At 37.3% G+C, this 12,782-nt stretch overlaps 1 protein-coding gene across 1 annotated transcript; it reads right to left on the bottom strand.

Moving 5' to 3' along the window:
* Positions 1-233: 233 nt before the first annotated feature.
* Positions 234-12,155, bottom strand: LOC140147174 (peroxiredoxin-6-like). The gene is made up of 6 exons (XM_072168956.1): positions 12,006-12,155; positions 5,711-5,867; positions 4,876-5,010; positions 4,140-4,213; positions 3,564-3,636; positions 234-365 (listed from the first exon to the last, which is right to left on the bottom strand). The coding sequence occupies exons 1-6, from the start codon at positions 12,089-12,091 to the stop codon at positions 234-236; spliced, it is 657 nt and encodes a 218-aa protein (XP_072025057.1). The 5' UTR covers positions 12,092-12,155.
* Positions 12,156-12,782: the final 627 nt, after the last annotated feature.

The following is a 12,782-nucleotide window of genomic DNA, read 5'->3' as shown; positions in this document are numbered from 1 at the left end:
TTACAAATTAAAAGTATTTCATCTTTGTCGGTGGGAGAAAAGAAAAGTGAACTTGAAGTGGGTGCGTGTGAAAACTTCATCCCCTTTTGGGGAGATCAAGGTCATGTCTTCCATAGGGGGTGTATGGATTTCAACTGGAATAGCTCATTTTGGTTCATTATGAGTGTATAAATTCAATCTACATTTGAAAGTCCACACCATGATTTCATATTGTTGATATGCATGTTATGGACCTATTCTGGTTGTGGTGTTGTACGCATGTACTTCTTGCCGGATTTCACTTCAACATGCGTGACGCCTTTAGGAAAAAATTTGGCTTCGTCTTCTGCCTTAACCGAAGGTAATACCATGCATGCTTCTCCTTGCTGCAAAGTAATAGAAAACAAATGCAATTGTGTTGTTATTTGATTATCTTCACACACAAGGTTTGCTTGTTACAGCTTGTACAATAAGATTATTAATTGCACATCATGTTAAATCCACTCTTCAGCTTATGTAAGTCGGTTATTTTCAACCTTCTTTCCTTTCTCATGTCTTCCGTAGCTTACAGGGTGTCCCAGAATGATTTGTACCGTGTTTGCAAAAATAACTAAAAATAGAAGACGGGCAGTGTATCTATTTTTGATACATGCATTATAATGCTGGACATGTCTCCTACTTATTCTGTTAATTTCAGCACGCTACCTTTATTTGTTTTGGCGTGGCATGCAATAATGTAAAATCAATGAAAACTGCTTTTCATTTTCAGCGCAAACGACTCGCATACCCTTGAAAATGGCATGATACGATTAAATAAAGAACGTGGGATGTTTGGCACAGCATTTCGACGACAACTACTGTTGGGGTTGGGCCTTAAAGCTTGCCAGACAGCTGCAATGTTCGCTCTAGTTCTTACAGTCTTACGAGCACCTGAAGCTTCACTCTGCCGATTCCTGACAGTTCTGTGCTCGTCAAACTTCTTTACGTTATACACTATCGCTCCTTTGACTGGAACGCGTGCTCGCGGAAATCGTCTAATGAATCTTCTTTGCGTCTCAACATAGCTGCCGGTTTGCCAGTAAGTTTTTGAAAGAAATCTACGCTGCTGCCCAATAAATTGAGGAGCCATCTTTATTGTACCACAACCAGTTCGACCTCTGCAAGCATTTCAAATGACATGGACCTCACACCACAATAACTAAAACTACTGCCAAAGAGAGAATGGGATTAGGCCGCAAATCCTTAATTCCATGTAATGATTGCTTCGTAACGTCATAAATAATAGATAGATATCGGCTATTTGGTGGATATATGAACAGGGCACCACTAAAATACCTGCATAACTTTTTCCAAAGAACTTTGTGCTGAACGGTTAGTAATGTTAGATTTTCAAAATAGGTTGCGTTGTCAAAACTTAGAATTCACCATTATTACGCAATCTTCTATAACTTCTACTAGAAACGTCCAATTTTTAAAATCTAAAAAATCTGAGAAAGCTAAATATATGTAAAACTTAAAATGTAAAACAATATGAACATTTAACATGCCCTTCATACCTAAAAAATTCCATCTTTCCCGGTACAGATCATTCTGGGACACCCTGTATTTAGCTCCATCGTACCATTCCCGATAAGCCTCGTTGTCTTCCAGTTCGTCATTGTCGTCCGACACCTCGCGCTCTTCGACCTCCGAGTCGTTATCGTCGGAATCCCCCTCCTCCTCTTCTCGTTCTTCAGGGTGCAAGAGTCGCTCGTGTCTCTCGAGATCGTACTTGCGCGAGAACGTCTTCCCGCATATTGAGCAAGAGTAAGATTTAAAGGTATTCATGTGACTCTTTGAAGGTTTGGATCGAAATGACCGAGTGGTTGAAAATAACCGTCTTATATAAGCTTTTGCGTTTCGCATTTCGTCGCGCGAATTTTATTGCGTAATCGACGCAATTAGTTACGTTTTGACGCAAATTATGATGCAATGAAGCTTTTAGGCATTTTAGGCATTTCACGACGCAATGACGCATTTTTGACGTCATTCGTTACGCTTTGACGCATTTTGTTACGCAATCGACGTATTTGTGCATGTTGGTGTATATTTGGTGGGGGTGGGAGGGGAGAGGAGAACCGGTTTAAACCGGTTCTAACCGGTTTTATCCGGTTCTATATATAGCATTGTCCCGCTCATTGATTCGTTTCCCTGATCATTTACTCATTGACATGCTCATTGACTCATTTTACTCCTCATTGACTCATTTCACCACCCATTGACTCATTTCCCCGCTCATTTACCCATGTCACTGCTTATTGACTCATCTCACTGCCCATTTCAACGCTCATTTACTTATTTTGCTGTTCATTCGCTCATTCTTCCACTCATTCGCTCATTTTACCGCTCATACCTGCAGCTAGTGCGCACCTTGACCACGACGCGGACACTGTAGTCTACCGTCTGATAAATGTTATGCAGGAACCAGTGAAATTCAGCGGTTACAAGCCACACCAAAACCACAGACTAAGAATACTCTGTAATTTTGCTTTGTAATCATGTTGTATGTATTTTGTCAGTGCTTAAGGGATCTGGAATGAGCGTTTTGGACGTTTCGACAGTATTTTTTGTGGGCCATGAGAGCACATCAGACATATCGAATTGCATTCTGAATATATTTTCAATATGAAAGGTCAAAAATTTCAATTGTTCGTCGGCTTTTAATCCCACCTACATACACTTTAAGTATAAATCTGCAGATTTATAAAGTTTACTTCAAGTACTTTTAAATATCAAAAATATCAATTTTTAATGATTTGCCATAAAATGTGTATTACATTGCGAACTTCAAAAAATCTAAATTATTTGATATCAGAAGGACATTCTTCATATTCAGAATGCAATTCGATATGTCTGAGGTGCTCTAATATCCCACAATAAATACTGTCCAAACGTTCATACCCCACCCCTTAAAGGCTCTTGCATTTTGTGCTTTACACATTTCTATTATTATTACATGAATATTACAACTGACATAGAATCATGTGGAATTAACACTTGTCTTCTTAAATACTAATTTGGCACAGATGTATACCAAATTACAAAACATCATGGCATAATACCCACACAAAAAAAATTAAATTCCACTATCGAATACAACGAGTACATACCGTATTTATTTTCTAGATTTGGAGTGTCCCTGAACCTAGAGCTAAATGCTAGGATCATTCATGGTTGAAACATTGTGTGTCTTCAATCTGGAAGTTATAAATTGTTTTCATGTCATAGTCTATTACTGATTTCAAAATGCACTGTATTCATAAGCATTTTGAAATTATTAGTACTAGACTGACATGAACACAAATTATAACTTTACATATTGAACACACACAAAAATTTTTTTAACTCAACCCTGAATTAAGCTCTAGGTCCAGGGCATAAGTCATATTAATTTTTTTTTCATTATTATTTTTAAATTAGAGTATTTTGGTAATTTTTCATCTAAAAAGGGACAGGACTGTACTCGAGTTAGTATGGCAATTCCTGTTGGTTGGTCCAATCAGGGTGTGTGTGGGGGGAGGGGGGTCATAGATTATGCTACTAACCTTCCAGTCCACTGGTGTGGCTACCTTCTTGGTTGCTGTGAGCTGCAGGGCATCCACAACTCTCAATATCTCACTGCAAAGGCACAGACAAATGTGTAAGACTTCTAAACACTAAATACTAACAACTAAATACATTTCTTGGAAGAAACCTTTTGATACAAAAGGTTGTTAGAAGACTATAATAAAATCATTTCACCTGGTAATTTATCAAAACATTGAACTTTGCATATAACATTCGTCATCAACAACACATATTTATACATTTCAAATTTGTGAGCCACCATATCTATGGATGAATTATGAATGAAACCTCCAAATATCAACTAGAATATTATACGCTATACAGATGTTCTCCATCCTGAGTATTAATAACAAATGTTAACTGAACCACTTAGTGTTATTTGCCCTTTGCACGGATCCGCTACCAAAACGAGGTTCTCCTGCAATAGTATGCACAAAAAGTGCATTTTTATTTTTCGCGTTTTTCTAGCAATGCACCAGGACTGGACTGGGTACGTAACAGCAATATATTTGTGGATGTTGTGATCTTCTTTGGGCATGACCTGTATAACTTACTCAAAGTTTCTGCCAGTTGTTGCAGGGTATAGGATTGACAACTTGAGCTTCTTGTCTGGACCAATGATAAACACCTGACACGAGAATCAACAAATAAAAACAAACTAAAGCATACGATAAGTTAATCTTTGTCAAATATCCCAGTGATTGAGGATGGAGTGCACATGTTGACAGTTTACAGGTTGTGACCCGTGTGTGTGTGTGTGGGGGGTACTCAAATTTGGCTTGGGTAAGGGGTGTGCCGCTGAGAAATTGAAGGTTACCCATCAATATACCAAATGTTAAAATTTGCGGCCAAATTAAACATAAATTGTAGTTTTTACAACGTTTCCCAAAATTTGGCTACAGTGAGCATGGTGAGGTGAAATAATGCTATTTTCCGAGAAAAAATAAACGTCACCTATTAGCTCCCCTACTATGGGGAAATGTGTGTCTTGCAAGTACTAGCAAGAACACCTGTGCACACCAACACCTGCTGATTCATAGCCAGGTGGTGCGATACCGCCTCCCCCTTGGATGCCGATCCAAATAAAAAGGTCCACTTTTTTCTGTAATAACATTGAAAATCATCCCTTTTTTTAAAGAAAAATTAACAATCTCCGAAGGTCCACTTTTTATCACCCTAACAAACCCCACCCCAATAAATCCTGGCTACGCTCCTGACCACCTAGCAGGTAGGCTGGTAGTGGTATTAATACATACAGTACTACATACTGTACTACAGCCCAATACTCACACATCTTGCTGTAAGTGGTAAGCCCGCTGCATCCTTCTCATCTGGATCCAACATGCCCAATTTGACAGCCAAATCACGCTTGGGATCGGCGATGATGGGATGTTCAAATTCACATTTACTGTAGTCTTTGATGTCCTATCAAAGAAACATTACAGTGAAGATGGTTATATGACTGCATTTTTTGCTGTTGTACATTTAAATTTCTTTTCCAATTTTAGATCATGGTTACCCAAGAAGTTGAACTGTTTCAAAACCAGGATAAAAATTGGTGGTAGCATATTGGTGACAAGATCATGATTTCACCGACGAGTGTTCTTGTCAAGTATTATATTACATCGTCGACACGACACCCTATACCGGCCAAACATTCATAAATTTCGGAATAAATTTATAGAGACAAATGCGGGAAAAGGGTTCAAAAATGTACAATTATACTTAAATTACATTTTTGGACTATATTATGTTTGTTGATCCTTCATGTAAATTTTAGTTTTTTCGTGTAAGCTAATCCTAACACTAACCCTAACCCTATGTCTAATACTAACTCTAATCCTAACCCTAATCCTAACCCTATACTAACACTAGCCCTAACCCTAACCCTAATTAAAATAAAATGACATGAAATATATGCTGGACTTGGCAGGGTTAGCAGTTATAGCAGCGCTTTTAATATTTTCATCTACATGAAAAAAATTAACAGTAACTTTTTTATCATTAACTTTACTGTCATGGGGTATAATGTACATAAGGTCTTGAGTGCTCCCATTGCGGATTACATTCCTTACCCCTGGGGGAATCCCTTACATGCCCCCGCTATCCCCCCTAACTAACTAACCTCGATCCATCCAATATGAGATTCCACATCATCACATGATAATGCAATCATCTTGACTCCACGCTTTGCGAAGTCCTTCTGCATGGCTGCAGCTCTGCTTAACTCTGTTGTACATACCGGTGTATAATCAGCAGGGTGAGAGAATAAAATACCCCATCTACATGGCAAAACAACAAAATGTCATCGTTGAGTAAGTATATCAGTGGCACCAGGAATTCCTTTACGGGAGAGGGTACTGGAGACGTCTGAAATCTGGGGTGTACAAAATTTGGCAATTTATGTGCAGAACCTTGTGATTATCAGTTTTCGTTTTGAAAGGGGATACTGAAGCGGGGGTGATAGACTGGTGGTTAAGGCAATAGAAACAAATTAGTTCGATCTTTCGATCGACCATCGATGCTTGTTCGATCCTTATTATCTAAGGAGGGGAATGTCTACCAGTCGGGGATTTTTCCCACTCCCAATAAAAACCACAAAAATCAAAATTAACAGTTTTCGCGACACTCTCGTAATTTTTGAACCCCCTGAATTTACTATTTGTAATTAAGATAAAATAGTAATTTGTGCCTGTATTGACATTGACCAATATAAATTTAGCGTTAATTCTGATTAATTAGTTGATAGTTCATTGATAACAAGCATCGAAGAAGCATCGACGGTCGATCAACATATCGATCACATTTGTTTGTGGTGGTTAAAGCCCAAGCTGGCGGGGTTTATCAGGTTCACTTTTAATGCGAGCACCTGAACTTGGTATACTTTTCAGATAACCAGTAGGGGCTCGCCAAAAACCAGTAGGGCTCGCCAAAAATCGCTTCCCTCCCCCCTCTCGGCTTGTCAAAATGTTGCTTCTGTGCTTGAATCAGGTTTTGTGTTATACCGTGAAAGCTAAATTAATTCGAAGCAAGCGTAAATATACCAATACAATAGATTGGTCTTAAAATAATACTTGTTTGTATATGCTTGGATCCGTAATTTATTTGCTCAAACTCCACAATGGCGCCTGGATTAATGTAGCTTTCATCAGAAGCACTCTATATGCTTGTAGACGGGGTTTTACGGTATATCAACCCATCAGAATATTATCTGTTTCTAGCCTTGCTGAACCAATTTACTGTTCCCCAGTATTAGCCTAACCCATCTCTTGTCTTCCCCGGTTCCTGCTGCCCACCAAAGGTCTCCATATAGTAATTGTTATTGTCCATCTGTTGTCTATTCGTCTACTGACATGCCCTGCCAAATTCCATTTCATGTGTTTAGCTGTTTCCAAGATGTGTTGGGTCTTTGTTTGTTCTCTAACCCATTTGTTGGTCTTCCTGTCTTTGTATGTGACCCCTAACATGTTTTGTTCCATGTTGTGCTGTGCCGCTTGTAGCTTCTTTCTTTTCCATTTTTGCAGTAAGCGTCCATGTCTCAGCCCCATATACAGCCTGTCTCAAAAAAAATTGTGCAAGTGAAAAGCGCCCTCTGTGGCAATTAGAAAATACCGTTGTGACATGATACTTACATCACCGTCAAGGGCACAGTCTTAGCTCTCAAATACCGTTTATTCTGTTCAATTTGCTCATTTTAATCTCGAGATATGCTTAGTTAACAACGAAAGGGTAAAATCACAATTGTGCCACTTTTACTAGGTAATAGGGCTGTTCATGTAAATCAATGATAGCTGATGTTAATGCATCTAATGCACTACCCCCTTGGGGGCTCGTGCATTAGACGCATCAACATCGTCGCGCGTGCATTATTTTGTCTAATTTCATAAATTTTAATGAACTTGTCAAAGTTCATTAACCTATACGTGTGCAATATTTGTTTGTCTTTTAACATGTCTTGAATGACAAAGAGAACAGTATTTACCATGATAAAATCATTGACATGCATACGTATTTGATTTTACAGCAGAATGTGAAATATTTAATTATCGTTTCATTGGCGTAAGTAGAAAAAGAGAATCATTATACCTTTATCATGATAAAACAGTATAAACAATTTTGTATTGTTGTGTAATTGATGCATTCTTTTGATTTCACGAAGAAACTCTTGATAAATTTGATGCTATCATTGATTTACATGTACAGCCCTCTTCCCTAGTCAAAGTGGCACAATTGTGATTTTACCCTTTCGTTGTTAAGTAAGCATATCTCGAGATTAAAACAAGCAAATTGAACAGACTAAACGGCATTTGAGAGCTAAGACTAAGCCCTTGACGTTGATGTAAGCATTATTTCACAACGGTATTTTTTAATTGCCAAAGAGGGCGCTTTTCACTTGCACAATTTTTTTTGAGACCGGCTCACACCACTCTACGCCATACATAAATTCTCCCAGTCACATTTCCCCAATATGAAATTTTTAAAAAGTAAAATTTTAATTTTAATTCTTTTAAAGTTTGGCAGAGGCGGGGTTCGAACTCACGGCTCACCGCTTTGGCTAGTATCACGTATACCATACGTCCAGCGCCTTAGACCGCTCGACCACGAAGAACTTGATAGTTTCATCGTGAAAATTTATACCTATAATATTAATAAATCGCAACTTCATTACTGCATCATATTTTGGAATTTTATCTGCTTAAAACATTAATGTGTATTATAATAAAGCTACCATTATTTATATTGTTGAATTCTCAAGCGCATAGAGACAATTAATACGAGGGTCCTATGAATAGGCCTACATACACAATACATAAAATCGATTTTGATATCGGCCATGTGCTCTGCTGTGCATGTGGTTTCCCGCAGTGGCGGAAGTTGTATTACGAAGTGCATCCGAACTCCATTTTGAAGCACATGATTTTGACAAGGCATTGGATTGTTCCAGTTTGCATCCTAAATCCACATTAGACCCCTAATTTTATTTACAAAATCAAAAGATTAGATTATCATAACAACAAAACGGTAATCTTTTGTCGGGTCTAATGTGAAAATTACATTAAAAAATGCAGTTTTTACAGAATTAATTTTCACTTAATTCCAAAAAAAAAAAAATGGCGTATATAAGATTGAAATAAATTCTCTACCTTCTATACTAGATCAATTGTGACGCAAGTTGTTATCAAAAATTGTTGTGATAGATGTACAGTTAATATTCATATATTCCATTACCTATCTGATGGTACAGTTTTTACACAGAAAATATTTATTTGAAAAACCTGCCACTCGGCTGTTTCCGGAAAGGTCACAGGGTCGCCGTGACCTGTGCAATAATTACAATTAAAATTTTTCTTATTCTAACAGCAAGCGTTTCTAGAATATATTATGGCGAAATGTGGTGTAAGACCGGCTGTAGTTGGGATTATACATTGGTTGAAAACTTTCCTTTTCAGGCAAATTGTTATATCCTCTCTCATGATATTGCTAAGTTTTCCATAAGTTGCTTCCATCCAAGCTTTATTCTTCTCTTTATTTCTTGCTCTTGTCCTTCATTTGGATTTGGATTTGGAAGATACCTTCTCTTAAATAACAGTATTGCGAACCACCAGCATACATAACTCAATGTAGAGAGTCTTTCCTATTCAGAGGAAATATTGCAATTACACACCTTATTGCCTTTTAACAATAACCATTGACACTAGCACATATCAGAGAAGATGTAAGAAAAGGATGGAGAACAGAATTATATCCTTGAGATTATCCCGTAGGTAATCCTGTTGCACCTATCATAGTCCTTTATTCTCAAGTGGTGGGTTAACCAACAGTTAACAATGAGAGGAAATTCCTGAACCTAGTTCAGTTGGGGATGATTTGAAGTGACCGCCAATTATGACCATTTGATATTTAATACCAGCAATGTGAAAAAAAAAAAGAAGAAATAATGTAGTGCCAAAATAATGTACCCTTTTACGGAAGGAGCAAAGTTTAACAAGTTATAACTCCGCTTCTGAAGTACGAATGTCAGCGGCGAATGTCAGGTTATTATTTCCCAGTCTTTAAAAAAAATTGCAGGCAGAGGTGGGAATCGATCTCGGTACCTCCCGGTTAAACAGCACTGTGCAAGACCACTCGACCAACTAAATATCTGTTGTGAGATGTGTGACATTAATCTTTGATATTGCTTAATGGAACAAATCGCGGAATTAAATCAGTAATAAAAGAAATAGATTCTTATATAGCGGTCAAATTAGATAAAAGGGGACATATTTGTCCCTGCTCGAAAGAAAATATAGGTTAGAAAATTATCAAATAAATTTAAATTACAAATTGAGATTTTATATTTCTTTCTTTCACGAGGCGACATTATCACAGACAAACACTGTATAAGCTAAAAACTCGACTCTCATCACTAGATGCTGTCATTTAGCTCAATGGTAGAGCATCAGACTGCTGATATCAATATCGTTGGTTCGAGTCCTCCTGCCAGCAATGGTTATATTTATGATTTTAATGCTACGCTAAAATTTGTTCAATTTTTTTCGTTTATTTATTTATTTATTTATTTATTTATTTATTTATTTATTTATTTATTTATTTTTGTTTATTTATGTAAATAATTTGATATATTTGAAAGAGGTATTTGAGCAATTTTATAATCCTATGGGGTCATTTTGAACTCCCACCCCTCCCAACTTGCCAAACGTACAACACCTATGAGTTTGCATCATATATGTCATCATTAGTCACGATTATGCACTTTCAGTTTCCCACGCGTTTTAACGGGAATTGGATTGCGTACTTTTTCGATGTCTAGTGAGCAAATTTTTTCATTATTTTGATAAAATGATGTCAAATTTTCTTTTCTATATTGTTTGGTAATAATGTCTTTTGCCAATAGTATGTTTAAAGTTGTAATTTTGTGTTTTTGATCGCAAAGATCGGATATTTTCGTTCCCGATTCGAATTCTGAACCCTTCGCAAGGGTGCCGATTTCGGCAGAACTTTGACGATAATTTTGCCTTTTGGACACTTAAATGCTTTCGATCCTTAATTTTGTTTCAACCGAGTCTTAAATTATCAAGCACAATACAGTTGGTACCACATTTATATACATTGATGAAATTTTAAAGATTTTTTTCAAGTTTCTAACCGGCGCAAATCGTTAAGTGTGTATTTCCCATTGACATCCAAAATGGCGTAAGCCAGTCCTCAATATACATAGGTACGGCGTATATAGGACTGGCAAGCGAGTCTATGTCATCATCATAAAAATTTAAAATTCAGGTCCCACAAAAATACAGTAATTGTGCAAAAGAGGACATAAATAATTTCTTTCTGCAACCATAATGGGCCGCAATATATCACTAACCGCATAGTCCGAGTCAAGGTTCATTATTGTCAGGGTTAGGGTCTTAGGGTTAGGGTCTTATGTTTAGGGTTAGGGGTTAGGGGTTAGGGGTTAGGGTCAGGGGTTAGGGTTAGGGTTAGGGGTTAGGGTTAGGGTTAGGGTTAGGGTTAGGGTTAGGGTAAGGGTTAGGGTTAGGATTATATTCGTATTTATTATACTAGTAATAGTATATTGTGTGTATGCAGTTTATTCCGTAATCAATAAGTATCATAAACAAACACCTTTCTGGCACAACGAATCATAGCACAGTCGTGTAGGCATTAGACTATGGATACAAAGGTTGTGGGTTCGAACCCCAGGTAAACCGTTATAGAATTTTAATTCTATCGATTTCTTTTTATTTTATTAAGTAAGAGGAAATAATAATGGTAATAAACTCGTGTTATATCTAGCCTCATAGGCCTATTAATTACATGTATGTACTATGTGTTATCGCATTGCGGCCCATTATGGTTGCAGAAAGAAATAACGCACGCCGGCAACTAGACTACTATACAAAAAAATAGTATCAAATCTTTCCTGCTCAATCAATATAATACTTGCAAATAGATCATAGTTTACTAATCTAATCCTGTAATATAGACCTGTTATATCACCTGTATTTGCATGTAGAGTCTATACATGGTTTGTTATGGTAGGGATTAGTGTCCGATCTCTGTAATGTAATGTAAATGAAGCATATTGATATGCAGGAAGAATCGATCCGGGCGCTATCTATTAGGGAAAGATAAACACTATTCAAAATATCAATAGACAAGAAGAAAGGGATGTAGAGATTTGTAATTGAGTCATGCATGATTTAACAGAAGGTTCTTTCCAATTCCCAAACGTAATGTTTTCCTTCAGGCTAAACTGCTGTCCCAAGTAGTATTAACTTCTTCTTTGTTGCATCTATTGACAGTGACTATTCTTTGTTGAACGAGGGATCTTGTTATTATTTTGAGGCCGCGTTCCTTAGTAGCTTTAGCGAGCGCCCTATACCAAAGCGTTTGGAAAGCAGAAAATAGATACTCACGAATCCCCAAGCCACTCATGAAATTTAATTTCTCCTTTGCTCGACTGAGCAGTAAAATCGGGGAAAACGTCACCAAGATTCACCATGTTGATAGATTATTACACACCCACGTTGTACAGCAGGGAGATAAGTACACGTATTAAAGATTAATCTAGCTGTACTTTGTACAAACTGCCCAAGAACTTGCCTATACCGATTCGGAGGACAAAAACTGTACAACAGTCTCGATCCCCTGCTCTGTACCAGCGATCAGGTCACGGTCTGCTATGTGACAAACAGACAATAGGTCAGAGGTCAGTAAACCGTACCATCCCTCTAGGTAATAGCATAGATGAACTCCTGGATGGGGCAGCTTTAATTAGCATGAGGCCGCATTGATATGTAAATAGCGTATTGTTATTTAAATTTGCGCCCAGACGTATTGAGGGCGACAGTCATGTTATCCAGACGGAGAATGGCTGCATATGCCGGGCATGTCAATTTGCTGAGTGAAGGCTGATAATTACCTTTCTGTATAGGTAATAAGCTAGTATATTTCGTGTACCAGTTAGTTATAACAAAAAAATTAGTATCATATTAAATATATTAAATGTATAAACTTTGAAATTTACATGAATTTGAAGAGCAGAGCTTCGAAATGTAGCTAAGTCAGGTGATGTGAAATTCTGCTGCGTGACCCCTCTGCGTGGTAGAATTATATTCATAAAATATTGAATTTAACAGATATCGTGGGTAGCCAACCACGATTTATCAGCATTTAAAATATATGTTAATTAA

This window comes from Amphiura filiformis, chromosome 1, assembly GCF_039555335.1.
Source record: "Amphiura filiformis chromosome 1, Afil_fr2py, whole genome shotgun sequence".
NCBI lineage: Eukaryota > Metazoa > Echinodermata > Ophiuroidea > Amphilepidida > Amphiuridae > Amphiura > Amphiura filiformis.
Note: the sequence above shows the minus strand (reverse complement) of the source record. Positions and strands in the feature narration are given on the sequence as shown.